Genomic DNA, 27,678 nt, shown 5'->3' with positions numbered 1-27,678 from the left:
GGTTCTCATGTGGAAAATCCAAGTTTGTTTTGTTTAACAGTATATTATTTTTTGTGTACCACTTCCTGGAAAACTTCAGTTTTTATGCTAGTCTTTTTGCAGATACACACAAATACACATATGGAAAAAAGTGTAATTGCTTTTACAATCTATCTTCAGAACACAAATTTCCAACACTAGATAGGCTGTGTAAATATGTTCCAAATAAAACCATTGATCCCCAACTAATCTAACAAAGTTTTTCATATATGCTGTGTAACAAGTCATAGTATTTATAGTGCATCATGTTGTGTAAACCATAAGCAGCAAGAATGTATGGTAATTACCCATTTTATGGCAGTAAGTGTTCTACAAGTATTTCTTCTGATCAGGTACCGTATTTGTTTAAATCCTGGACATCAGCAACTGGTAGAAGTGGCCTCTTCCCTGTCAGGCTCAGCAAAGGTACAGAAACTCTGGAGTTTCCTATAGCAACAGCTGGAAAGAGAAAGAGTATAGCAGTGAATGGCCTAGAATTTTGTGGAGGTGACAGAATTTAAAAGATAGGCAATAATTAATGAATATATGGTAAAACACAGAGTAGAGAAGACATTTAGAATCCATATTGACACTTGTAAATCTTGCCAAAAATCACACACATTTACAATTTGGGAAAACAGGAAACTTGCTTACCTGCTTTTTATTTAGATGGAACATTGATTGCTTGTGATGTTGAAGTGATCCTAATTAGGTGCTTGAATCCTGAAGAATTTTTCTGTAGTTCAATTTTAATACAGTGCAAAACCAACAGTGACCCAGGCAGAGTTCTTGTTTTCTGGGTCAATAACAGTTACCTCACTCTGATCTATGACCACACTGTGGCTTATGTTACTTATAAACAGTAGCTTTTTTTAGTCAATCAACTTTTCAGAAGTTGAGTATAACACCAGAATTAAAAAACAAAAGCTTTGAACTACCCACAGCATCCATGCTGAACCTCCACTGTTAAAACTAACAGGCACCTTGTAGCCATGGCAAAGCATACTGTATATATTTAAAACTTTATCATTTTAGGCACACGTGGGTTTATTGTTTCCTACACCAGCAAATAAAGTAAAAAATAAGCAGAAATAGCTTAATTGCCTGGCAGAGTCCAGCCTTTAATTTTTGGCACAGTGAGGTTATTGTTTATGTATCATTTATGTTTATATGCAGTTTTAAATTTTCAATTATTTCGGGCTGCTTTGAAATTACCACTTTAAGGTTCACTAATTTTGGAATTTGAAACTGCACATTCCAAAGAAATCTGTACTGGTCTGAGCAAGAAATGAATATTCAAATAGTTATTAGAAGCAAGCTTGAAAAAACTCTTCAGTGAAGCATCTGGCTGCCTTGAGGAGAATTAGTAAAGATGAGAGTTAAGAATGGCTCAGTCTCTCCCCTTAAAAAATGCCTCGAGGCCTTCAAACTCCCAATTCCCAAACTTTGTTACATGGCAGATTTCTTATGTCTCTGGGTCTGCTGGCTCCACTATGACTTGTTTACAGTCTACATGACTTCAACTCATGCACTCCTGATCCTTTTTAAACTCTTCTTTACTTTGTGTAGTGCTATTTCAGTGCATCTGTACCACTAGGCAGTCAGATGTTCTTTTTGGTCACCCAAGTCCCATTTGACAGAACTTTTGATTTCTTCCTTTGTAATGCTTTTTCTATGGAGCATTATTTTCTCTTTATAGTAGTCTGACTTGTGGGATAGTCAATTCCAGTTTGTACATTTTTGTTTGGGGGTTCACCATAGGACTTACGAGAACAAATTATTCAGTTGGCCAATAATATCTACTCTTTGTTCCCTGGTATGGTTTTTCTCTATTAGGGCGACCTGGCCCTATCCATCTTACCTACAACAGGAGTTTTCTTCTTGGTGTATAAATGCAGTATATGAGGACAGGCCAAATCCCATCTTGGCAGAGTGGGCCATAGATTCTGCCTTCCTTTTCCCAGTAGAGGAAATTATCTATAAAAAAGCAAAGTCAGGAATCAATTCAAATGCCAAAACACTTGCAACTATACAAATAGGGAAAGGCAATTCTTGATTTTCTTTCTTAAATCTTGCCCAGAAATTTACATTATATCATTATATTTACATTAATTATACATTTCCTTTAGAATGTCAATTCATCAGTGGATTTCACTGCACATTACATGTAATTGCAAATAAATATATCAATTATATCAATAAACACATATTTAAATTATTGACAATGTTTGACTAATGCTTTGTGAAAACACATTGAAGCTGCTGTTGTGCTTTTATCGTGTCTGCAATTGAAACAAATTAACATAAAAATGAATTCGCTCGCTGCCTGCTTGTAAGCTGTCCATTTTAATGCCCATCTTCACCTTCATTTGTCCTGTAAAAAATACCCAAATGCCACTAGAGGTCACTGCATTGAAGATTGAGCTTCATCTTATTCTATGTGAACCTTAGAGGCCACAGTGCTCCGTTATTGTTTACAAAATAACATGTTGCATAATGCATGGCCTTATGAATGTTATTCTGACATAAGTGTGAGCTAAATGTATAACTATGTAATGAAAAAGTGTCACATTCTGTTATTTCATTTTAAATACAGGGAGAAGGTTATTGATTATATGACAAACTGAAGTGGGCAATTTACAGTAAACATGTGATGCACAACCACAGCTCAGCACACACAAAGAGAACCTTTCACTTGTTTGTCAATAAATCATGCAATACACATACATGTCCAAATATTTTTTCCTGTTAATCTGTAAGAGTAGTTTTAAGTGGATCGTTTGAGAGAGAACTACTTTTAAGCTGTATCTATTATTCTGGAGAATGGAAATGAGTATAATAAGTATGATGGTAAGCTAGTAGGAGCAGTATGGTCTACAACAGCAGGGGTCACTCCAAGAGGGCCAGCTCTGTACTGGGAAGTACCCTTGACCCAGTGCAGGTGGTGGGAGACCAGTAGGATATTGGCCAAGTGAACATTCCTGCTGGAGAATGACTCTCACCTGCTGCATGAGACCCTGGCAGCTGTCAGTGAATATACAATATAACGGAGTGCAATATGATCTGTTTTCACTTGTGTATAATATGTGTAAATATCTTGTTTTTTCATTTTGTGACAATTTTCTGTGACAATGTAAATGTCCCTGCTGTGGGACAAATCCAGGTTTTTCTTGTCTTATTAGGAGCCTTTCCCACTGTTTGTTTGACCTGCTGAGCTCAGACAAACACATTTAAAAAAAGTTTCTGCACACAAGCCAGAACCGCATTGAATACTCCTCAAACTGATTTTGGACAGAGATAATAACCACAGGAGCTTTATGTTTCATGTGTAATATTAAGTGTATGTAGAGACTTGTTTATTTTTAGTTTTTCCTTAGCTATCTTATAATTTTGTAGAACTTTTTAAAAACTTTTAACACCAATGAGGACTATATTTAATGAAAGTAAAGACTATTGACGTCCATTGAACAGTTTACAGAGCAGAGGTTAAGCTAACTTTCACTGTGCCTACACTTTTAGGGGGAATTTAAGCCCCGGACACAGAAAGCTCCACGTTTTCGACCTGACTAGAGCTGACTAGTTAATGTTATGTTGTTAAAGTGCTGACGGCTAATTTAATGACATTCTCCTGTTAGCTAGCTGTTAGCAACAGTCCCTCGTGTATTAGCATGGCTACATTACAGAGTTAAGCTAGCCCAAGTATCAGTTTCTATTCAAGACATTTAGAAAAAGCCGGAGTCGCTTAACAAACACTTACCACTGTTCTCATTGTACTTTCAGAATCCTCCAAGACTTCTCTGACCACCTGGATGAACAAATACTCCGTCCCCTGCACGACAAAAATGTTTTTTATACTTTTTCCAAAGGTGCGGGTCAGCTTCCGGTCCAGGTTGGACTGCCATGTTTGTTTTGATCCCAAACCAGAGACGCAGCTTTGGAAATGGTTTAATGTTAAATATCTTCATTATCAGGCCACTGAAATATCTGGAGATATTTAGTGAAACTTCTTTCCCATATATACACAGACATACAATGCAGATATTTTCTTAGCAAACTGTTGGTAAAAACACCCAAATTGTGTTTTCATCCATAAGATCTCTCATGAAAGAGACAACCTGTGCCTTTATTTTACCACAATCCCAGAAATGAAAATGCATGACATTTTTCTCTGAATGTGCTATTGTGACATCATGATTTTAATGTTCATGAAGAACATTTGTTGTATTGGGAGAAAGAAATATCCAATTATCACATACAGAATATGTTTAATTCAGAGTTCAAATAGTGTTAGTCTGGAGTTTTCAAACAGCCTTCTAGGTTATGGTTATTACTGGTATATCTGTATATATACATGGTAACAGAACATAAATTACAGACTATTTTGACAATAAGTTGTTTAACTAAATTTCTAATTATTATCTTGTTTCAGCTTCTCAGATGAGAGAATTCGCTGCTCATCCATGTTGATTATGAATGTTTAATGAATAAGCTTTGTCTGGGTTTTGGGGCTGTTAGTTGGATTAAACAGCCAAACTGAAAACATCATAATAGTCTAAGAAACTGTTAAATGCTTTAGTGCAAAAAATACCTCTCCCTGTGACTTCACACACAGCAGCATCACACACAGTGTTCATGCAATCTTCAAATAATTTATTTAATTTACACAGGTATTACAGCACTGATTAATGAAAAAAACAATTATTATCTGCACATCCCGCTGAAGTCCGCCTCGTACTAAATTCTCAAGGCTCCGTCTAGTGTTCTGCGAAACCGTTTTAGACCTGATCATAAATCATACACGTCCTGGGAGAGAACTGTAAAAAAGTTCCATGCAACACAAGTCTTTTTCAATTCATTTTTTGTAACAAGTTAGAATAGTCCTTTGAGTCAAAGGATGGAAAATTCATATTGTTATTTACAATTATGGGTTTCTACTTTAACACATTCATTAGAAAATCTAGTAGTAGACAGCTCCCACAATTACCATTTTAACACTGACACTTGCTTACTTACATTTTTGTCAAGAAAGCTCAGCGACATTTAGCCAGATGCCCGGAAAGATGGTGAGAGCGAGCAAATCTGCGGAGGCATTTGGGGCAGGAATATGGCTTCTCACCCGTGTGGGTTAACATGTGAGTTTTCAAATGGCCTGATAAGCGAAAGCTTTTTCCACATTCTTGACACGTGTAGGGACGCAGGTTAGTGTGACTCCTCCTGTGCTTGCCCAGATCGCCAGAGGAAGTGTAGCGGCGGTGGCAGTCTGGACATTCAAAGGGCTTTTCCCCAGAGTGTATCCTCTTATGCTTCACGAGGTCTCCGGACTGAGTGAAACTCTTGTCGCATTCATTGCATTTGTAGGGTCGCTCACCTGTGTGGGTGCGTTGGTGGTTTCGTAAATGTGCAAGGCGAATGAACCTATTGCCGCAGACTGTGCAGTGGTAAGGCCTTTCACCAGTGTGTGTCCGCAGGTGTATTTTCAAAGCCCCAAGATCTCCAATTTTCAGCCCACAGTCCCCACACTGGTGAGCTTTTTCGTTAGTGTGGAGTTTGGTGTGAACCCTGAGGTTTCTCTTGGTGTTAAAGTTCTTTCCACACACATTGCAGTGGAACGGTTTCTCACTAGAATGTGTTCTCAGGTGGAGATCCAGACTTGACTTGAATCCAAACTGCTTTCCACATTCAGAGCAAGAATATTCTTTCTTGCCAGAGTGTGTGGTTAAGTGGCACTTGAGGTGGTGAGATCTTAAAAAGGCCTTCTCACACACCTGGCATTTGTACGGCTTCTCCCCTGTGTGTATTTTCATGTGTTGACGCCAACCGCTGCGCTCCACGAATCTCCTGCCACAATCCTTGCAGACAAACGGTCGGTCACCAGTGTGGGTGCGCATGTGATCATCCAGGCTTTGAGGTGTGCGCACCTTCTTGCCACATTCTGGGCACTGCACACCAGTATCCAGACAGATTGGTTTGTCCTCAGGTTCTGTACTATTGGGTTTATGACACAAATGAGGCCCTTGACCCCAGGTAGCTATGAAACTCTTCCCACAGTCGGCACAGCTGAGATGACCTCCTCTGGTAAGCACAGACATGTTGTGCCAACGCTGACAGTGATTCTTCAGATTCTTCAGGTACTGGAAACTACGTGCACAGGTTGGACAAGGATGGAGCCTGCGTGGAGGAGCAGACGGGTGGGCTTCACGTATGTGAACCCTTAGGTGTACTTTAGAGTTAAAGGTGCTGCTACAGACTGTGCAGGTGTGTTTGGGGATGAGGTTCAGTGTGCCGCTAGAGAGGCATTTTCTTAGTTTGGCAAGATACTGTTTCTGATGAACCCATTTGACATGCTTCTCCAAGAAGTCCAAGTCGGTAAAGGAGACAGTGCAGTGAGGACATGGAAAGAACTCAGAGGACGACTCTGAGAGGGAGGAGAAAACACAGAAAGCAGAGTGCATTAAAAATGGGAATCATTGATTATTTTATTTTCAAGTTACTCCTAATTTAATATTTACTGATCTAATGTTAGAAGAAACAATATAAGGGTAGTGAAAATATGAGCGATGCACATTTTAGGCTCATTTGATACATATGACAAAAATGAGGTTGTGCATGTGTTCTACACAGGTTTCTACACGGCTGACATTGAGATGTATCTAACAAGGTAAATACAAATACAATACAGCAAGTGTATTTGTCCATGATAAAATATACTGGGTAAACTTGGAGGTGTTAATAAAGTAAACAAGTGTACCACATAAAGTGACAAATTCATTACAAATGCAGTTCCACAAATGACAAAATACTGACCATCTGCAGAGTTCTGTTACACATAGGACAACGTACTTTGTGTATAGGCTTTTTAAGATGGATACATCTGATAACATGCCACACTGGACAAATCTGATACAATGCCAGAGAACATGCACAAACAAGCACAAACAGCAAGTAATTCCCAGGGATTGGGAGGTGTTTTTTGTTATAATCTACTTGCTTCTACCTGTGCAGACCTCCTCTCCCTCTCCATTACCTCCCTGGGTGTTGCCTGAATGAGCTGCCTCCTCTTCATCAGCTCTGTCCTGTTTAATCCAGGACTCTGACTCCTCCTTGACAGCGGCTTTGGTGAATTCATATTCTGGCTGATGGTCGCAGTCGCACTCGTCCTTTATGTGTCCCAGTGTCCCAGTGTCAGGTTTAGTGTCTGTACAGCCCGAATCTCCATCCTGCCATTCACTGATCTCCTGACAATGTGGTTCCTCCTTGATTTGGATGTTAAGTCCATCACCATTAGTGTTAGTCTCACTGGAGTCTTCCTTTAATTCATGAGTTGGCTCTGATTCATTTTCACTTTTAACTATGTCCACATCGTGCTGTCTCTCTCCTCTGTGTGCTTTTTTCAGCAAATATTTACTCTTGGCTGGATCCTTCATGGTGTCACCATCAGGACCTTGTCTCTTTAGTGTGCTGTGGATCAGAAGAACATATTACAGATACACTGCAAGGTAACGGCAGCTGCACACAAAGCGACGTGACGTTACGCAGTACCTGAGGAAAATCAAGCTTTAGTTAATCCTTTTACATTATTGTCGTCTGTATAATCTAACGGAGCATCACCGCTAAGCGACAGTAACGATAGCATTAGCCTAGCAGCAGCGCTAGCTCTGTGGCTCATTTACTGCACTTTTCAGTGACATTTAGCTACTGTCCGCTATAAAGAAAGGACTCACCAAAATGACGCAGTCCAGCTAAAGGTGCCTTTAAATACTGACCCTGTGTTTTACTAACTGGCTAACGTTGCATTACGGGGTAGTGACAATAACACAGGAAGAGATCAACACTTCCTCCGATTCTGGCCAATCAGCGCGGAGCAACGATGACCTGTTTCCATCCCCCAAAAGTGAAGCAGCAAAAATTCAATGTTTTCAGAAAACCTGTTCCACTCGTTTACCATATTTAAATTGCAATAGCATCAGTGTAAAGTATAGCTTATAAAACATTGTACATAACTCACATTGTATTGCATCGAGTAGTTTTCCTTTTAATATTTTTCACTACACTTTACTGGTAATACTCTTACTTAGGTAACATTATCAATAAATACTTTTTAATGGTACAGTGGTTTAATTGTTCATCACAATTAGACGTAGATATATACAAATGTGACACCACAATCACATGAAATCTATAGCACTTTATTGCTCACTGTAATCACCCTATTTCATAGTGATAATATACTATTTATTTAAAAAGCAAAACAACCATAACACTTCTATTTTAGGAGCTATTAAGTAGTAAACAGATTTAAAGTCAGAGTCTTGATACTAAATACTATATAGAATATTGACGATTTAGTTTATTTAAGTTCTATATTTTTTCTAAATATCAGATTGGTAAGATTTAATATCATATAAATTCAAAATTCTGATCTCACAAATAATTGCTTACATTTTAAATTTGTGCACATACATATTGGGTATTTAGCTATAAATTACTACTTGCATTTGACATTTACATTATTAGAAGCATTATTTTAGTTATCATTCCAGTTTTAAACATGTATTTACCAGGTCTCAAGTCCTCAACAAGACAAGGATTTTAGTACTGTCTTATTAAATGAATAAACGGTATATATAGGTCGGATTAAAAAAAACACACACACAGTTATGTTTCACAGAGTTTATTTCAGCCAACTCTGAACAGAGAATTTTCACGCAGTTTTCTGTACAACACTGTTCCCTTCTTTGACAACAAAAAACAAATGCAACAAAAGTTATATACAAAAATATGTAAAAAAAATACACAGATGCAAGACAAATAATTATTAATGCTTATTTGTGGATGGCTGCTATAATTAGTGACAGTATTTATTTAGTTTAGGTTTGTTTTAGTTTAACTATGCTTTGAGTATTTCATGACAAAAGCTCTCATGATTTTTGTCAGTTGATAAGAAGCCAGTAGCACCATTCTGAGGTCATCCTTGACACTGTGTGCCATCTGAGGCAGGGCAGCATCCATGTGAATAATGGGGCTCATTGCCTCCATGCAGTGCAAAAAAGGAAATCAAAGAGAAAAAACAAAACAAAAAAAATGTTAACACCAAACAGTGAACAAGCAATTCATTGCAAATAAAAATCCTGTCAAGTTACCCCAAAACCTCTCACCCGGAGAATCTTTAAATGAAACTATTTCCTTTGTCATTAATATTTCAACATTCTTCATCGTCTTTTTCCCCACAAACAAAGTTTTTTTAATATCATATTTTAGCTATGGATGGCTAATACAATCATTTAGACAGGCAAGTTGCCTGAAAAAAAAAAAAACAGGCCAGTAAAACTAGCCAAACACCACCAACATTTCATGTCAACAAAATGTAACCAATATTTCCAAAACACGAAATTTCTTCACTTAATGGACGAGTTGTTGTGTTAAATTACCATAGTGTTAACAACTGAAGACAACTGAAACATTATCCTTCATTTTTTTAACGAACGCAATTCATGAAACAAAATGTAAAAGATGCTGCTATTATGTCCTGCAGGAGCTTCACCACACATTTTCATTAACACAAGTATTAAGTGTCAGCCAGTTGACTCACAGACAAGGCAAGAAGTGAAGGCAGATGAGCAGAAAATCAAACAATGTAACAGAGCGGGTGAATGAATATGCAAAAAACATACTAATTTTGTCAGTTTAACATAAACATCATAGCTTAGAAGCCTGCCACATACTGGGTTACAATTAGAGACCACTTATATTGACTATGATATTGAAACCATCTCACAAGCAACTTTAACTTTTTTCATCTGCGCTGAGCTGACAATCAAAATATTGCACATTATGCCGAACCACTTTAAAAAGTCTTTTGTTCGCAACAGCTATTTTGATTGTCAGGTTTTCGATAAAGCATAAAGCACATACGGGTTCCAAAGTGAGCAGATGTGTTTCTGAACATCTGTTGGTCAATGAGAAGAAAAGTAACAACGGTTGAGCTACAGTTCATTTCTAAGATTGACTGTCGAGTGTGCTCATACTCCTTTAGTAATCACAGACAGGATGCAACATTGTTTTGTTGATACGTATAGCTGCTGTAGTGCATTATAGAGACAGCTGGCTTGGTCATGTGAAGCACTGAAATGCAGTATAGCAATACATAATACAATAGGAGACAATAATTCATTATACAGTGTATGTACAACTCTGTTCGAAATGCTCACATAACGGACTCTGACTTAACTCTTCCTTTTGGACTTTGTAGCTATGTTTCTTTCAAAAAATTAATTTATTGTATATCAAACATTTACAGACTTATCCCATATTTTTTATCTTTGTGTATTTTATGTATATTTTTTATTTGTTTTCCTACATGGCCATAGTGGTCAGGTGCTGATGCCCTAGCAGCCCCTTTCGTCCTGCTCCCGCCCCTGGGTGCCCCCCTCCATTACCATGGCCACAGTATTCTTGCAGGTTCTGACGCAAAGTAACCAGTGCAGAGCCCAGACAGGCACGATTTGGAGCCAAGACTCCTCCGGGTAACTGGAAGAGGACAGTGGCCACCCCAGCCATGCCATCATCCGTGGGCTCTAGAGTGATGGGCCCTATTTTAAAGGAGGAATAGGAAAAGCCCATGAGCTGAGAGAGGAAGGGGTCAGCGCGACAAAAGTGCTGGTAGCCACTGTATGTTGATGGATGGTGATGTGAGGCCGGGGTGCCAGTGGTGGTGCTGGCATAGTGGTGGGTGTTCAGGTAGTGCAATGGGAGGTGCTGCCCACTGTTGCCCCCTCCGCCCAGGGTGAGGTGATGATGGTGGTGGCCTGTGGGTCCAGAGCCTGGGTCATGTTTGTAGGAGACAGCCCCTGCCCTGCCCCTCTGGCCCACCACCACTCCTAACTTGCTTGTGCGGGCATGAGCAAGTGATACAGTGCTGCCACCCACACCTCCACCAGTTGAAGGCAGGTAGATGAGCTGAGGCTCCTCTGGCTCGAGGTATATGGTGAGTTTAGCAAAGGGTCTTGAAGCCATCTTTGTCATCTCTTGAATGTGGCGACGCTGCTCCCGACGGAAGTCCAGGAACTGTTTAACCTTCCACAGGAGGACGCAGACAGACAGGAAGAGGAAAAAGCAGGAGAAGAAAACAGAGAAGAAGACAAAAAGATCTATGTGTGCTTGGTCCTGTCGCAGAAACAGTAGGCCCTGGGACTCTCCCTGTCTCTCGCCAGTTCCCACACCTCTCAGAGCAATGTAGAAACGGCTGGATTTCAGAGAGTGCACCTCGTGCGGGAAGGTGATGACCACACGATCTCGAACGCCACGGACAATCAGCACTGTCTGTGGTTTCCACACAGTGATGTAGGTGATGAGTCCTTCGGCCCGCTCCTCCCTAATTTCTCTTTCTGCCCCTGGGGACTTTGCTTGTAGCTGCAATGGACTATGAGAGAGCACGGGACCCCCGAGACTGGATGAAGCATTGGCAAAGACCTTTATAGGGGATGGAGGTGAATCCTTATCCATGGTTGTCCCTCGAGTTACTGATTCCTCCTCAATCTTGATGGTGTGAATCCCTGTGTACCGGTCCACATCCACAATGAAAGTGTCATGAGAGTTGGACACATACACCTCCACCTCACCAAAGGTAACATCAATGGTGACCCTAATGTCCACGTTTGTGAACTTTGGCTGGGCAGCAAAGAATACGGTGCGTCCTTTGGGCAGGTTGCGAATGGTGGGATCATGGAAGCAGTTGGTCTGAGATGTGGGGTCAAAGCAGCACTCGGTGTCAACGTTGAACTGACGGTAGCACTGACGCCCATTCACCGGTGTGCCATTAAAGGAGTCTTTGCACTTGGCGCACTGAATAGAAGCACAGAACAAATACAATTTGAGTAAAACCAAGTAATGAAGATAATAATGTCCTTTTAACCTTTTTCTCAATTTTTAATTTTGCTTTTAAAACATAGACAAAGAAAATCAAAGGACACATTTGTGTGCAGAAATATAATAAAAAATTATATATTATATAATATTAATAAAAATATTATAATACTATTAAATTCTCCCTTCTCCCATATCTGAAGTAATCTCAATCGTGTGAACCTGTTGCCTGTAGCAGTCTTTCCGGTCACTCTGAGGGCTGCTCAGACAGGAGGAGGTCTCTGTGTTGTTTTGGCAGGGGCAACCTGTGCCATCATGTTCATTACATGTGTCTGCATGGCCATTACACTGACACCTGCAATGAAGTGGAGAAAATCCAATCACTAAAAGAAAATCTGAACAAAGAAGAAAATTCTAAATATATCTTCTTCTTATATGAAAATTTCCATCTCATCACTACCATTTTTGTGGCGGGATGGCCACATGTCTTTGGCATGGTAAAATAAAAGATGAAACATTTAATAATACAAAATGCATTGCATGATGACATTGTGTATACCCAGAATGACATCAACTGTGAACACAGTCTTAATATACAGTGCTTTAAAACACTTTAAATGTTTAATTATATATAAATATATACAGTTTTTACAACAAAGTTTGTGACAGCATGTGAATCCACTGACTGAGCAATAAACTTTACTCACTTCTCACACTTTCCCTGCAGCAGGAAGTAGCCACTGAGGCAGCTCTCACACTTATCCCCAACACTGTTGTTCTGGCAATTCACACAGACGGCATTCTCTTCTGTGGGACCCTCAGACACCCAGTTCTGAATCTGATAAAAGAAAAAAAAAAGCAATGAAGCTACAAAAGAGATTGTCTGAGAAAAAAAAAAAAAAATTAAATTTACTTATTTTTTATTATATAATCAACATTATTTCAGACACTTACACTGTTGGGGTCCAGAGAGAAGCGCTGTGGGTTTTCAAGAGCCTTCTTATGTTCATCCCTGGACAAACACACAGCACTGTTTCCCCTGCAAAATTCCCGACATGGGCGACAGGTGCCGCCCCCCTTGGCGGAGCCCACAAACAATGGCTTACATTTCTCACAGTGTTTACCCTAGAAATCAAGGAAGGTAAAATTAATGTACGAAATGTTGAAAAACAGTATATGAAGGTGTATTATTGCAAGCACTTACTATGGTGTTATTGTGGCACTCAAGACAAACATCTGGTTTGTTAACACCAGCACAGTTGCTGTGTTTGTTGCAGCTGCACTGAGAGGAGCAGTTGTCCCCCACAAAGCCAAAGTGACACTGGCAAACTCCTGGGGACACACACGTCCCGTTCACACAGCCTTGTGCACACACTGGCTCACACTGACCAGAAACACTGAAAAGCAAACCAAAGTAGAGGACCACTGGGGAGAACCATTGCATTTACTATGACAGGCAATAAAGTATCTCATAATTATATTTGAATACTCCTGAGGCATAAAAGCTACACCCTAATCTTACCTGCTGAGTATGTAACCCTGTTTGCAGGTACAGTGGTATCCCTGGGGTAGATTGTGGCAGTCCTGGGTGCTGTTGCAATGGTGATGGCCATTGGCACACTCATCCTCTTCTGGACAGTAGAGGAAAGACCAACTGCTGTTTCTAAGGGGGCAAACACCCTCACTTACACCTGTGAAAGAATGGATGAAAGTGAGTAGAAAAGAAGAAATATATTGAGAGAATAATCTAACACTGACCTGGTTACACTCAATCATCAGCTCTTTTTGACTAAATCAACAGAAAAATAAAAAAAAATTCTCACCATCAAGTCCTCCTTGTAGGCAGTGTCCAGCCCCATTGCCACCCTGAGTAGCACACCAGCCACACTGAGGCCTTGCAATGCACTGGGAACATTGGGTAAGCTGGGAGCACTGTGGAGAGCAAGAGTCCCCCCCAGAGAGCAGACGACCACACTGACCTGCCTCACATCGGAGGGGTATGAAAGATGGGCTCATGCACTGGAGAAAGGGGAGAGAGTTTGGTTTAGCTTTATGCTTTAAAGTAAATAACCACACAAATAATCTGTAAAGCTTAAGCAGGACAGTTTTACCTGCTGCAGAGCCATGCTCCACACACAGTGCTGCCAGCCTCCATCAGAGCCTCTGGAGCCCAGACAGAGGCTGCAGTTATGGAGACTGTGGCAAGGTGGAGGGCACGGCAGAGGAGGAGAAGACTCCACCTGCATCGGCGAAACATTGAGCAGGGCGTAGCTGAAACACGTCCAGTCATAGGTGGGGTTCACACTCAGGATGCGCCTCGTCTCACCTGAAGGAATAGCAACACTGTTTATTAGTGGAAACATCTTGAAAATGTCCTAAATATAATTAACAAAATTCAGCTAAAGCTTACAGGGCTCTTTTATTTGAGCCATTCAAAATAATAACTCATCCATATGATACTTGGGACCATAATTACACTATCCCAAACTTCTAGTGTTTTTTTTTTTTTGAACATCTTATCTCTGTTCAGCTATGGACTGAAGATTTTCAACACTCCCCTTACCTGTGCGTTTGAACTGGCGAGTCCACATGCATTTTCCAGAAGCCGTACACTTGGGGCAGTCAGAAGCCTCACAGCTTGTCTCAGTGCAATTGCTGGACAGGAAAATCTCCCTCTGGTTGATCCGACAGTCATGTTCAGACGTACAGCTAACAGAGCTGCTGATACAGGCCCCCTCTGGACAGTTTGTGCACCATTTACACTGTAAAGTATGCTGTGAAATTCAGTGTACAACAGACTTTAGTTCACAGTTGCTGCCTCTCTTTGTCCTAAAGGTATGACATGAGGGGTGATGTATCTCACCTGTAAAGGGTTTGAGAATGTCTTAGGGTGTCGGGCGAGGCATTCGCTGCAGGTCTTCAGTCTGCGACACTGATCTGGCTGACGAGGGGTCGGAGAACAGGGAGACTGGCCAGTGAGGCAGCCCATTCTGATAGAGAGAGAATTGTCAGAAGGGCGAACATTGCCAAGACGCTGCACATAATTTCACATTTAACAACGGAATGTGCTCTAGTTTCTTTCAGCCAAATGCCAAGTACCTCTCTGCAGTATCAGAAGATACACAGGTTCCCCTACACCAGGCGCAGCTGCCTGTGGTGGTGTTGCAGGCCTCTTGCGTAGGAAGTAGGGCACAGGGGTCAGAGGGCACAGTTAAGGTTAGGACTCTGCCCAATGTGACACCATTGAAGCCTCCTGACAGGAAGAGACGGCCGCCCCAGTTTGTCATGGCAAGAGACACTGATCGATTAACTGGCTCTCCTATAACCGAGACTGAAAAGGTAGGGGAAAAATGGTTACGTTTTGTTATGGTAAGATATTTTGACCATTCCGATGTAGAAAGGAATCAAGACAGTCACCTGGTTGTATCCAAGTGTTGCAGTTGATCTGGTACAGAGACACCGAGTTACTGTAGTCTTCTGCCTCTGTTCTCCCTCCAACAATGACCATGGTGTCTTTGATCAGGGCTGCGGCGTGGAAGAAACGCGAGAGCGGCTGCAGAGCCAAGAGATGACACAGCATGAACATATAGGTTAACTTCATGCAGTGTACTGACAAATGCATAGTTTGGTCTAATACAGCACCTGTAAGAGAGGCAAAGACACTTGGTTGGTCTCTTACCTTGTTACCCTGTGAGGGGACCAGCAGAGACCACGTAAGGTTGGGGTAGTACAGACTATAGAGCTCGCCTGAAGGCTCTACAGTCTCCACATGAAAGCGGTAGCCTCCAAAGACATAGATCGCATCAGTCTGCTCATGGTAGATGGCTGAGTGGCCATATAAACCTAATTTAAAGAAGATATAAGGCAAACAGGTTCAAGGTTTGCTACATGTGTCTTTGTATTGTCTATTTTTACACATTTTCAAAATGTAATACTGAATTTCTCTGTGGGGCAGACTAAAATAAACTTCTTTTGCATCAGTCAGTGATTTACAGCAAAAGAATTCAAAAACCTGTAGGTGGTGTGCCAGTGTGAGGGGCAATGGTCCAGTTTCCAGAATGAGGGCTGAACTCCAGCAGGTGGTGGTTGAAGCCGTTCTCTGGAGAATAACCACCAATTAACAGTACGGAGGAGTCTTTCCGTACAGTCAGAGTGTGGCCTGCCACTGGTGGCAGCACGAAGCTCTGTCATGGGGTGGAAGGAAATTCTAATTTGTTAGAGGTTTAAAAAAAAAAAGAAGAACACATTTTCAGATAATTTCCAGTCCAAGTCTAATACCAACCTTGTGTTCTCTCCAGACTAAACTGCTGAGATTGAGACTCCAGGTATCCATGGTAACACCATTTTGTGTGACACCACCCACCACCAACATGAAGTTGTGACTGGCCCCATGGCTTCCAGAGCCAGACTCATGAGTGGTCAGCAGAGCAGCTGCATGGTGATAGCGAGCGTTAGGAGTCAAGCCTTCCTCCGCAGAGCTTGTCAACATCTGGGTCCAACGGTGCTCCAACACAGAGTATCTAAATGAAGAAGAGACAAAATTCATTATTATACAGATAAGAGAACAATAATTAATTAATACTACTTGTAACAGTCTCAAATTACATGCTCCTACCTATACACATTTCCCAGAATGCCCTCTGACAGAGAGAGGCCCCCATACATCCAGAGGTTGCCCTGTGGTCCAGACACCAGAGTGTGGCCCATCCTGTGGAGGAACCTATGGGCCTGGTTCTGTTGGGCAATAGTGCATTTGAATGTGAGTTTGTTTGAGGAGTGTAAAATTCATAAGATGGACCGTTTAAAGCATCTTTCTACAGTTTTATGTTCTGCCCCTACCACAGTCAGCTGTGTGTCCAGCAGTGTTTCCCAGACCAGGCTGTTGGAATCCCGAGGAATAGAGCAGTCAGAGCCAGCCCAGTTGGTAGAGCACACACACACTCCCAAAGACTGAGACCAACAAAATATTATTGGTTAGCAATGCAGGAATAATTGTTCTCTAATTTTTTTGTATATGAAAATTCAAACAAGAATTTCTTGCAAATCTGATTTAAAATTAGAATTAAATTATTCCTGTTCACAAGAGCAACAGAAATTAATGCAAAAACAAATACAAAATTGTTCATCTCAATTGTCACATCTCTTACTATATTACAGGTTCCTCTTCCTTCTGCTACTCCGCAATCCTGAGGACACATGGGCCGGTCACAGTGTGGTCCCCCAAATCCTTGAGGGCACTGGCAGAGTCCCCCTTGGCACTGAGCTCCACCTTGACATAAAGATGAGCCCTCTTCACCGTCAGAGGCCTGGTGACATCGCCGAACCCAAAAGGATGCATTGAAACCTTGAGGTTTATTTGAAGAGACGTTTGCCTCAAAGTAGACTGAGATCACACCTGGTGATTAAAGAGAAAATACAACACTGTAAAAGTGACTACACTTTACTTACTATAAGTCATTCATGGTAAATACATAGTTATAGCTAAAGTGTTTTCAGTGAATGTGACACTGAAGCTGGTGCCAGAAATTTAGGTGCCAAATTTGAAGGATACCTGACGTAGCCTCCACTGTGATAGGTTGAGTCCTTGTGGTGCCACAAAATGCTCCAATTAGGTTGTGGTCTGAATGTACCACCCCATTGCCCAGAAAACGAGGAAGTCCATCAAAGACATAGACATATGAGCTCTGCAAAACAAAACAAAAGTGAATGTAATGACAAGAGTAAAGAAAAAACTGACCATTTTTGATGTTACAGCACAGCTAATGTGCATTTGTTTGTATGATCACGGCATGTTTGTACTCACTTTACAATATGTATGGGAGTCTGGGTGTAGCGTGAGGGCTATGGGGGGACATAGAGCTTTGGGCAGACATGGTTCTAGTTTGTCATTCACAGACAGGACCCACAGGCAATGAGAAAGTCCTCCTTTTCCCTCTGTGCCACTTCGCCATCCGAGAGAAGAGGAGAGAGGCATGGTGGAGGAGGAGGTGGAGGAGGTGGAGGACAGCAGCACAGAGCGGCCTTGGCACTGGCGGTAGCATGTGCCATTGTTCCTATTGATAATAAAAAGACATCAGGATAGACAAGACATGTTAAAACAATCTGAACATATAAAAAGTAACCAGATGTTTCAACAGTTTTCACAGCTTTTATCTGTATCTTATAACTCCCACTCCTTACCTAGGGTCTCCGTAATAACCAGGCAGGCAGGACTCACAGTGTGGTCCCTGAGTGTTGTGGGTGCAGTAGCACTGGCCTGTCTGATTGTGACAATAGCCTCGTAGAGGGTCACCGTGGCCATTACACTCACAAGGAACACAGCCTCCACCATCAGCTAGAGCTGAACCAAAGCTCCCCGGGCGGCAGTGCTCACAGTGTGGCCCTGTAGTCCAGTCTGAAAACCCAAGAAATTACCCAATGCAGTTTCAGTTTCATGAATTGTGAGTGTGATTTTGGCGGTGGCATGGTGGAGCAGTGGATAAACTGGTGTCTCTAGATTGCAATTAAGTGTGCATAGACATTTGGAAATAAGCTGCTAAAACTGATTTATTTAGGTCTTACCCTGGCATTCATCACAGATCCCTGGGGCGGTAATACAGGTGGAGTGGAAATTGCACCCACAATCAACATCACATTCAACCCCACTCAGAACCAGAGTTGCAGGGTCGGATGTCCATCCCAGGGAACATTCACACTCAAACCGTGGGCTGCCGCTACATTGACCCTTACGACACTCATTGTAGCATCTGTGAATGAAAATGAAATGAAATAAATATCCTTTGTTCTGGATTTACAAACGCCATCTTGATGACTAAATGGGAATGTTGAAGAGGATTTTAGGTTAGGAGAGTTTAAAGATGACTCTTTAGGTGAAGACTTACGTCTGGTTGCAGTGCAGCGTGCCATCCCCTGTGTATCCTCTCTCACAGTGACACTCGTAGGAGGTAGGAGTGTTTATGCAGGTGGCAAAGGGGTGGCAGTTGTGGAGTCCTAATCTGCATTCCTCCACATCAGGGCAAGTGGGATAGGACCAAATTGCATCTTGTTCTTCGTCATCCAAGTGCTCCAGCTCTATCTCCATTTCCAGTGGTCGGGGCGGGGCCGAGGTCTGGGGCTCAGGGCTGAAGGAGCAGGAAAAAGAGATGGAAGATGCTAAACTAAGGTATGTGATGGTTTCAAAAAGTAAAGCCTAGCCATTACAGTGAAAATGTTTATTACAAGAGTTAGGAAAAAAAGTACTTTGTGTAAAGAGGAACCTTTACAAAGTAATCACTGTTTTCATTTTAAATGCAATTTTCTTATTTATCTTGGAGTGACTGGATTGCAAACAATTTCAGGATTTCTTCTCATTTCAAGGTCTAAAATATGACAAATAAATTCGGATCTTTTGGGAAACACTCCGCATGCGAAATTTAGAACATTATTATAAATGCTAAAAAACAAAGTCATATGCTTATATACAGCTTACTGTATCATGCCACAATTGTGTAATAAGAGATATCGTACTTTGCAGCCCGTGCTTCAGCTACAGCCAGACTGCAGTTATAAGCCAAAGGGTCATCCATTCCTGCCCAGTCCCCTCTCAAACATCTGAGGAGATGTAAACGAGGAATAAATATTAAAAAAAAAAAAGGTGAAAAACATATTGAGGAGTTGAAAATAAAAATGATTTATTCATTAAAATTTCAATTGAGTGGTGTGGTTGTACTCTTTTTGTAAACTGTGTATATATTTGCCTACTTACTTTCCAATTGTGGGATTGTTGTAGTCACCACACCAGCCACACTGGAACGTTCGCAGGCAGTCTGTGCATGTGCTTAAAGCTGAACACTGCTTACACTGCGGAACTGAATGAACACTGAGGGTTGGAGAATAGAGTGCAAATATGAGATCATTGATATAAGAATAATTTCAACTCACTAAGTGCCAAAACATAAAATTCCTACATTTTTAAAATTGAGTTAGTTTTTACAATAATAGGAAATTATTTGTGCAACTGTAAATGGTTATCATGTGCAACACATTTCAGCTAAAAATAAAACAAAGATGTTCTTATTTTACCTGTCGTACCAGTCCCTACACTCTCCATAGGGGTATTTTGTGAGGTAGGCAGCAAAATAGAAGCAGGCCTGGGCTGACTCACACCATGCACACTGGCTGGAGTTAGAGAGACACTCACCACATGTCTTTCTCCTTTGCAAGACAAAAAGATGACCGGAGAAGGGAAGAGGAGGGTGAGATGTGGGTCCTTGCTGAAAACATGTATGATCTGTAATTACTGCTGTTAAAATATAGTTTTTCAGCTCACTGGTTGCAGACTTTTGGACAGCCCCTTGGATCACGTATAGATCCGTCTAGTCTTCCTCGACGACTGCACTGGTAGTCGCCTTTCTTGCTCGAGTTTATCTGCCACTCACAATAAGGGTCCTGTGGGCCAGAGTTATTGTTTCATGAGCCATAAATACAGCTATAGGCTATATCGTAGAATCATAGTGATACTCTGTGTTAAAATATGTCGCACTGCCATCGTGTTGTACCTGAGTACAAGCAGAGCAGTCTCTGTACTCTTCACACAAGGTGCAGTGTTGAGGCGCCAACAGCAGATGGCGCTGACCTTCTCCTTTGCCTTCCACCTCTCTCTCGGGGCAGAGCTCCAGGTCTGTGCCATCCCGCAGGAGGCAACGGGACAAAGATGGACACCAGCCACATGACTGGTCTGACAGACAGGCTAGACAAGACATGTAACCTGCACAGGAACCTGAGCGGTACGGCTCCAAGAACAAGAATGAGATCTCCTAGATGAAGAAAAAAATATGGAAAAGAAATATAAAGGTTCAGACTTGACTCACAGTATAAAAAACATATCTGAAATGTAAATGTGCAATGACCACCAACTTAAGTTTTTAACTGCTTATAGAAGTTAAATTTCGAACTACAGCAGTACTCACACTTCCTCCTGGTAATGTTCTGTTCCAGGTCAGGGCCATTTCACTGGTCTGTCCTGAGCCGGAGTTGTTAAGGTAACCCTCAGCCTGAACAAGGTAATGGTTGCCCCTGGTCAGGTTAGAGAACAGTCTACTTCCATCATTGCGAGTCAGCAGCTTCAACTCCTTCTCCTGCTGGGCTGCCCAGTGTCCCACCACCTCCTGCAAGAAGTGGAGAGGAGTTTAGTGAAATGGTAACACATTTAAAAAAAAACAAAACAACTTTTGGTCATTTATTATTATTATCACAGCTTATATTTGTCAAAAAGCCCTTTTTGATTCTAGAATTATGCATTGTGATACTTTTCCAGACAGTTTCACTAGCAGCAAAATTGTCAAAAGAATGACATTTAGTCATGTAAAATAACCCAATCCAGGCTACACTAGATATACAAAAATTAGGTATACTATAAAATATATTACAAAATGTAACCTTCAACAACTAATCCATAGATGAGCAATTTGTTAATCATTTAATTAATTAAAAACACAACTTGAAATTTTGACATGCATTTTGTCTCACCATTTGACTGGAGTTGGGCCCTGATGCCATGCGAGCCTCAAAGTGGAGCCTCTGGATACGGGCCCACATGGACACAGTCTCAGTGGGAGCGGGCGCAGGTGGAGGGGCCCCCCATAGAGGGTGGATAAAGCCCTTGAACTGTAGTGCTACGTCCATTTCTGTGGTGGGACTAAGGATGATGGTGGTGCTGCGGAGGATGGACACCTGGCGAAGGGGTGAGGAGGATGGAGGATAATGGAGGATGGATGGAAGTGGAAACACATCAACAGAAGCACTGTTCTCTACAAACTGCTCCACAAGTTTGACAAAGTACTTGAAAAAGGAATCTTCTCTATGAGCACATTGCAAAACAGACAGAGAAAAGGGGGAAAAAGAAGAGAAAAGTGAGCATTGTATGTAAGAGGTTAAAAAGCAAAAAGCACAAAGGAGAAAAATTAGCTATTTAGGAGGAACAACGATAATATTCAACTCGGAGAACTGCAGTGGAGCTTAATGTCAAAACAATGTTGGAGGAAGGAAGGAGGGATAAGTATTAGCAGAGAAGGAAGTAGTTAACAACCACAATTAGTACAGTTAGCACTTGAGATTTGGACTCCATACCTTGTCAGGCTGGGAGTCGTTGCGGGGGTGCTGGAAGGTGAGCAGGTGCAGTCCCGGGACATAGTTCTCGGTGCGACAGGAGTGGAGGGAGGTTAGGAAACGGGTACGCTCCCCCCACCAACCGTACGCCCCTGAGATCTGGTCCACACGGCACGCACTTCGCTCTGTGAGACCGAGAGGGAGAGGTCAGCACACAAAAAACACATCTGACCTCTTAAAATCTTATAATACAGCAGTTTCCTAAAGTGTACTACTGTACTGAGAAGGGTGTGATCTGAGACTTTTGTGTGACGTGTTCAAAAGGAGTAAAAAGACATGACCTCACTGCACCAAGAGAAATAGACCACTGGACAGGCAAGTCAAATCATGGTCTGAGTAACCTGCCCAATCTCAGCTAGGTGTAGTCAAGTCACTGTGCTCCATCTTTGAAACACGCCCAACATGAGTCTAGTCCCTCCCATGTCAACTCCCAACATCTTTTTTTCCGGTCTGCAGCATAGCCCTTCTCTTCAGCCCTCCTTCCTCCCTCCCTGGGTCTCACCTGACACTGGTAGGCAGGACTCATTCTGAACACACCAGCCAAAATCACCGGGGGCACGGGCCAGAGAAGCTGGAGTGCCACTGAACACCAGACAGGACTGACAGTCAGACAGGAAGCGAGCCAGGCCCAGGCAGCCAGTACTGCCGCACTGTCAACAGAAAAGAGGGCTCTATCATTATATTGGTAATCCTGACAGTTTCATACTGACACATGAAAGAAGAAAGAATGTTCTGAATCAATATAATCATAATACCCTTTTACTACTTGAATCAGTCAGAGACAGTAAACGCAATGTCATGGAGATAAAGGTGTTACCAGATTAGTGGGCTGGTACTCTCGACAACGGCCTTCACACCAGCTGCACTCTGGGTTCTTAAGGCACATACTTTCATCTAGCGCCTCAGCACAAACAGCATCCTGGTAAGACAACACACACACACACACACACATATCAATTTAGTTGTACCTGGCTGCTCTTGTCCAACACAATGTGTACATCCTTTGTCTCATCAGCCCTTACACAGCTTAGGGAAATTTGTCAGTTTTTCCAATGATATGGCTTGTTTTCATATTATGAAACTATCACTCACCCTGTCACCTTGATCGCTACTGACAAAAAGTGGAACTTTATAGGCCACAAGATCTCCGAGGGCAACACCACTGTAACCCCCAGCAACCAGCAGCACTCGCCCTTCCATCACAGCAGCAACATGCGAGTAACGACCCCGCACGGCATCTCCATCTTTGGAAAAAAACAAACAAAAAAAAAAGTTTTGTAGGCGCTGTATGTATACAGTAGGTGCACAAGTAAGAGTAATATGGAAACTAGTTATTAAAAAAAGTAGACAGAGCATCCTGGCGTGTGAGAGTTGAGAGAGAAGACAAAGTCTACAAGAACTCACTGAGTGACCATCTCTCCCCAGCAGACACCCACTGATGACAGCCCAGATGGTAAAAGAAGATCTCCTCATCATAGCACTTCTCCTCCTGGTAGTGAATATGTACATTCCCCCCTAGAAGAGGAAGACAGAGGAAAAAAAGGAGGCAAATAAACAAAGGACTGCACTCACTAAACTGTATCATCTCTGCTGAATTTCTCAATGCTCACCATAGACCACCATATAGTTTCCAATGACAGTAGCTGAGTGAAAAGCTCTCTCTCTGGGACCAGTTGCTGGGAAACGTGAACGGAAAGATGTCCAAAACCGCTTGTCCACGTGGAACACGTCAGTGTTGTTCACCCTCACACTAAATCTTAGATAAATACACCAAAAATGTGTTAAATATCTACAAATATACTATATATTTTTCAGTTACTTGCCTTAATCTCGACCATGTTTATTTCTATTTTTATCTTATATACAAGTCTACAAAGTTTGATACACTCCAAAACTAGGCAGCAAAACTGTTCCCCTTTATTGCTGACAACCACAAATACAAAAGTGTGTACAAAATGTTGACAACACATTGCAGTCCTCATTGGCTCACACTCTTCAGTTACTGTGTCCAATTTGCCAATAACAGGGTATATACCTGGCAGTGGTCGGCCTGTGGCCCCCATAGACCAACAGTGTCCTGGATGGACTGTGGAATACCATGGAGTGGCCAGCAGTGGCTGGGGGCTTCCCACCAGTAGGATGAATGGTCTCCCACCGCCCAGAGCCATGCAGATCAAACCGATACAGAGAAGAAGAAAACATATCCTCCTCAGTGCGACCTGGAAAGTAAAGCGAAAGAACAAAGATGATGAAAAAAGCTTAAGCTGCTTAAGTATTATTTATTTTTCAAGGAATAAACTTATGAATCCAAACACAGAGTGAAAGACAACAATATAATATGAAACCCACCACCAAATACATATAGATCACTGTCTACTACAGCTGCAGCATGATTGGCCAGTTTAGGAGCGCCACGTGAATTTGAGAAGCCAAGCTGTTGCCAATCATCTTGGGATGGCCGGTACATCCAGACATCACTGGCCAGGTAGCCACTGGCTAGCTCTCCTCCAAAGATAACCATATTACCCATCCATTCTACTGCTGTGTGGGAATGACGAGCCACCTGACAATATAGCATAACCAAAAAGTGCATAAAAAACGTAAACAAAGAAATTTAACATAGTAAATTAGAGTGCCAATATCTACAATTACTATGTATATTGCATATGTGAGAAGAAAAATAGTAACCCCGTTATTTTCATGCACATAAGTCAATAAATACGATGCAAGAGGAGGCATAAAAAAAAAGGGGGGATTGTGGTTTGTGTATCCACAGACTACTTACAGGAGAGTGACCATAAGACCTGCTTTCCCACTGGCTTGATGTGAAATTGTATTTGATCAAGTCACCAAGAGCTCTGTTCAGATCAAACCCTGTGGGCAAAAGAAATAATACTCAAATATATACCACAGTCATTCATCGATAAAAGCATATCAGATACTATAGAGATGAGTAAAGGTTAAGTAAGGCACTAAAACAATTACTAAACTCTGACCCTTGGTGTCAGTTTTACAAGTTAGACTACAACAAATCTGGAGAATGAAAGACTATTAAATTACAACAAATGTGCAAAAAGGTACCATAAGATAGTTTAATGTTACAATATTTTAAAAAAAAAATAACACCAGTGGAAAATAAGAGCATGTCATTCTCACCTCCAAATAGGTACATTGCTCCAGCGGAGGACAGGTATACGCCAGCAGAACCTGTCCTGGGAGGAGTGTAGGGGTTTCCATCACTCACGCGCCACCATTGCCCCGCTCCGTTGTCATCATGGAGACCAAGCTGGCAGCTGTGACCCACAAAGCTGGCATTACACAGACAGCGCTCTCCTTTCTGAGACAGAACATGCAGAACAAGAATAATTTAGAGCCAATAATCCATGTTTCAAGAAACTGTACAAATGACACACACTTTGCTTGCAGACTATTTGCTCTGTGTGTTGGTACCTTGTCACATTGGCCATTGACAGAACAAGACTGGGAGCACAGGGGGGTGGTACAAGCTGCTCCTCCCCAACCCTGATGGCAATAGCACTTTGATGTCGAGGAATCACAGCGGCCATGACCGCCACAGGCTCCAGGGCACAAAGAGAAGGTGTAAGTTGCATTGAAGCCCAGAAGGTTGTAATTGGCATCGCTGAAGAGATGGAGTAGCATCTGGAGCAAGGACAATAAATAAAAGAGACGTGCCATACCCGTAATGCTTAATCATTTTATCATCATCTCTTAACAGCTAACCTTGCCAGACTTGGCTTCAATGGGTTGAGGCAGAGTGTTGCCACTCAGACTGGCTAGCAGAGGGCTCTGGTAGGAGTCTCCATCATAAACAAACAGGTAATCATAGGTACACTCTGTGTCCATGAAGGTGAAATTCAAGACAATGCGGTGACTGTTGCTTGGAGCTGAAAGATATAAAAAACATGGTAAATATCGATGAGATTAGTTTTAAACTCATACCTTTAAATACCCTTTTAGTCATCAACCTTCCTGTCTTTGACACAAGGTAACGGTCATAATACCTTTGATAAGCCACTCGCAGTTCCCATTGACAGAGTAGTTTCCAGGTCCATCTGTGACATAGCCTGGTGGCCCCCTCAACACCTGCCTGTGGCCCTTACAGTCCCCTGCCTGGCACACAGGCATCTTAGCCAACAACAAAACCACAAGGATAAAGGAGACAGGGAGGAGGGAGGCCATCACTGGCGCCGCCTGTGCAATAGGAAGCAAACATATATAGAGTATCATTTGGTCTGTCTCCTAATAGATAACCCTGGACGTGCTTTACCAGAAATGTGCAGCACCATCTTACAACAAATACATGGACCAGCCTCCCAAATTTCAGCTGGATCATCACTTGATCCATCACACCAGACAAAGAAACTCTACCAGCAGGATTAAAGGATTATGTCTAATGGAAAACCAACATTCATATGGCTTTATGGCCCCATAAACAACTCAATGTGGCCCGTTAGCATCACCCTTATATTGCTGACTGGTTTTTTAAACATGCGCAACCCCTCTGTAAAGTGCTATTCCGTTCATAATGCACAGCTGAACAGACATAGAGATGCTTGATGCTCACTTCAGGGGCAGCCTCAGTGTAATAAATCCTGATTCGGATGGAGCTAACAACTATTAGCCCTGTGAACAGCAGCGTTAGCTCCGTGCACAGATCTTACGTAGTTAGCTAGACAACTGCAATTTTAACGCCAAATGACGGTTTCCACACACGCCGCGGTATACATTAACAACGCTACACATCGACATGACATTAGTAATTGCGTTTATTTCACCCATTGCCACAAACAACCGGCTCCGTGGAGGCTATCATAACAAAGCTAACGTAAGGGGTTGCTAGGCTAAGCTAGGTGAATACCGTTAACAGCCTGGGTCCGTTAGCTGGTTAGTTTGCAGACTATCATACTCACCAGTTCCCGTCTCTTTGGCCTCATGGTCATTTACATTTTCAATGACCCTTTAAATGCTAACTGCCAGATGGGACGACGTATCGCCCGTGAGTGGTCGCTGCAGACAGCTAGCTACTAACTAACGCTAATTCCCAATCACTGCTGCGGCTACAGCACAGCGCTCGGCTAGCTTGTCTGCTAGGTAGCGGTTCCAATCCAGATGCGCAATTGTCAATGGCTGCAAGATCTACCAGGGTATGTCATTCTTCATAGCAATTCATCATCAACTCTGACATTACACCAGTGGGAACTGATGCTCACTAACAACAACGACGCCGTTTCACAGCACGGACGCGGCTCCAGCGGTTCATGCCAGTTGTTTTGGTGGTGGACCGGTGGTTGCCAACACAAAAGACAGCGCCGCGAGTGGCATAACCCTGCACTGCCATCCAGCGGAGAGCAGAAACATCGTTTAAACGTCTGGATAGTGTGCTGTGGATAGTGTGGCGGCCACTCAGCAGAATGTAACATTCCTCCCTCTGTATCCTTCTCTCTCCTTCTTTGTGCTGTCATCCAAATAGCAAGCCATATTGATTTATAATGTTATTCTAATTGAGTATTGAGTTGCAGTCAGGTAATGTTATTTTCACTTTACTTCCTCACCTGAACCTGTTTTTTTATATTATAATATATATATATATATATATATATATATATATATATAATAATCCTCTGCCAAAGG

General features: G+C 42.0%; 2 protein-coding genes across 5 annotated transcripts; both read right to left on the bottom strand.

Annotated features, from left to right (window-relative positions):
• Positions 1–4,739: 4,739 nt before the first annotated feature.
• Positions 4,740–7,875, bottom strand: LOC113136832 (gastrula zinc finger protein XlCGF57.1). 3 transcript variants are annotated; one of them, XM_026317919.1, is made up of 3 exons: positions 7,740–7,875; positions 7,013–7,476; positions 4,740–6,433 (listed from the first exon to the last, which is right to left on the bottom strand). In XM_026317919.1, the coding sequence occupies exons 2-3, from the start codon at positions 7,440–7,442 to the stop codon at positions 5,049–5,051; spliced, it is 1,815 nt and encodes a 604-aa protein (XP_026173704.1). In that variant the 5' UTR covers positions 7,443–7,476; positions 7,740–7,875; the 3' UTR covers positions 4,740–5,048. The 3 variants fall into 3 exon arrangements, with proteins under 3 accessions (XP_026173704.1, XP_026173706.1, XP_026173705.1); XM_026317921.1 differs by having other exon boundaries at positions 7,043–7,476; XM_026317920.1 differs by lacking the exon at positions 7,740–7,875 and adding an exon at positions 7,558–7,728.
• Positions 7,876–8,673: 798 nt separating this feature from the next.
• Positions 8,674–27,329, bottom strand: megf8 (multiple EGF-like-domains 8). 2 transcript variants are annotated; one of them, XM_026317023.1, is made up of 44 exons: positions 26,958–27,329; positions 26,049–26,238; positions 25,768–25,931; positions 25,477–25,686; positions 25,183–25,363; positions 24,812–24,900; positions 24,376–24,589; positions 24,062–24,245; positions 23,637–23,782; positions 23,431–23,541; positions 23,119–23,270; positions 22,844–22,945; positions 22,529–22,676; positions 21,988–22,151; positions 21,388–21,591; positions 20,829–21,026; positions 20,418–20,675; positions 20,189–20,307; positions 19,942–20,073; positions 19,625–19,738; positions 19,387–19,470; positions 18,762–19,001; positions 18,442–18,626; positions 18,061–18,274; positions 17,684–17,933; positions 17,432–17,564; positions 17,028–17,275; positions 16,720–16,830; positions 16,496–16,614; positions 16,163–16,400; positions 15,893–16,064; positions 15,560–15,723; positions 15,298–15,433; positions 14,980–15,211; positions 14,744–14,870; positions 14,444–14,654; positions 13,992–14,206; positions 13,704–13,899; positions 13,403–13,571; positions 13,085–13,277; positions 12,835–13,005; positions 12,588–12,718; positions 12,103–12,235; positions 8,674–11,859 (listed from the first exon to the last, which is right to left on the bottom strand). In XM_026317023.1, the coding sequence occupies exons 1-44, from the start codon at positions 26,985–26,987 to the stop codon at positions 10,372–10,374; spliced, it is 8,670 nt and encodes a 2,889-aa protein (XP_026172808.1). In that variant the 5' UTR covers positions 26,988–27,329; the 3' UTR covers positions 8,674–10,371. The 2 variants fall into 2 exon arrangements, with proteins under 2 accessions (XP_026172808.1, XP_026172809.1); XM_026317024.1 differs by having other exon boundaries at positions 14,444–14,642.
• Positions 27,330–27,678: the final 349 nt, after the last annotated feature.

The sequence above is a fragment of the Mastacembelus armatus genome, chromosome 16, assembly GCF_900324485.2.
Source record: "Mastacembelus armatus chromosome 16, fMasArm1.2, whole genome shotgun sequence".
Classification (NCBI taxonomy): domain Eukaryota; kingdom Metazoa; phylum Chordata; class Actinopteri; order Synbranchiformes; family Mastacembelidae; genus Mastacembelus; species Mastacembelus armatus.
The sequence above is the reverse complement of the archived record's forward strand: the minus strand, read 5'-3'. Positions and strand labels throughout refer to the sequence as shown.

Excerpts from the sequence above, each read along its gene's own strand:
- megf8 (XM_026317023.1), bottom strand. The coding sequence starts at position 26,987 with ATGACCATGAGGCCAAAGAGACGGGAACTG. Across the intron at positions 24,901-25,182 it reads AGCAATGTACCTATTTGGAG|GGTTTGATCTGAACAGAGCT; the intron begins GTGAGAATGACA and ends TTTTGCCCACAG. Across the intron at positions 20,308-20,417 it reads ACTGCTCTGCTTGTACTCAG|GACCCTTATTGTGAGTGGCA; the intron begins GTACAACACGAT and ends TCTGGCCCACAG.
- LOC113136832 (XM_026317919.1), bottom strand. The coding sequence starts at position 7,442 with ATGAAGGATCCAGCCAAGAGTAAATATTTGCTGAAAAAAGCACACAGA. Across the intron at positions 6,434-7,012 it reads GGGAGAGGAGGTCTGCACAG|AGTCGTCCTCTGAGTTCTTT; the intron begins GTAGAAGCAAGT and ends CCTCCCTCTCAG.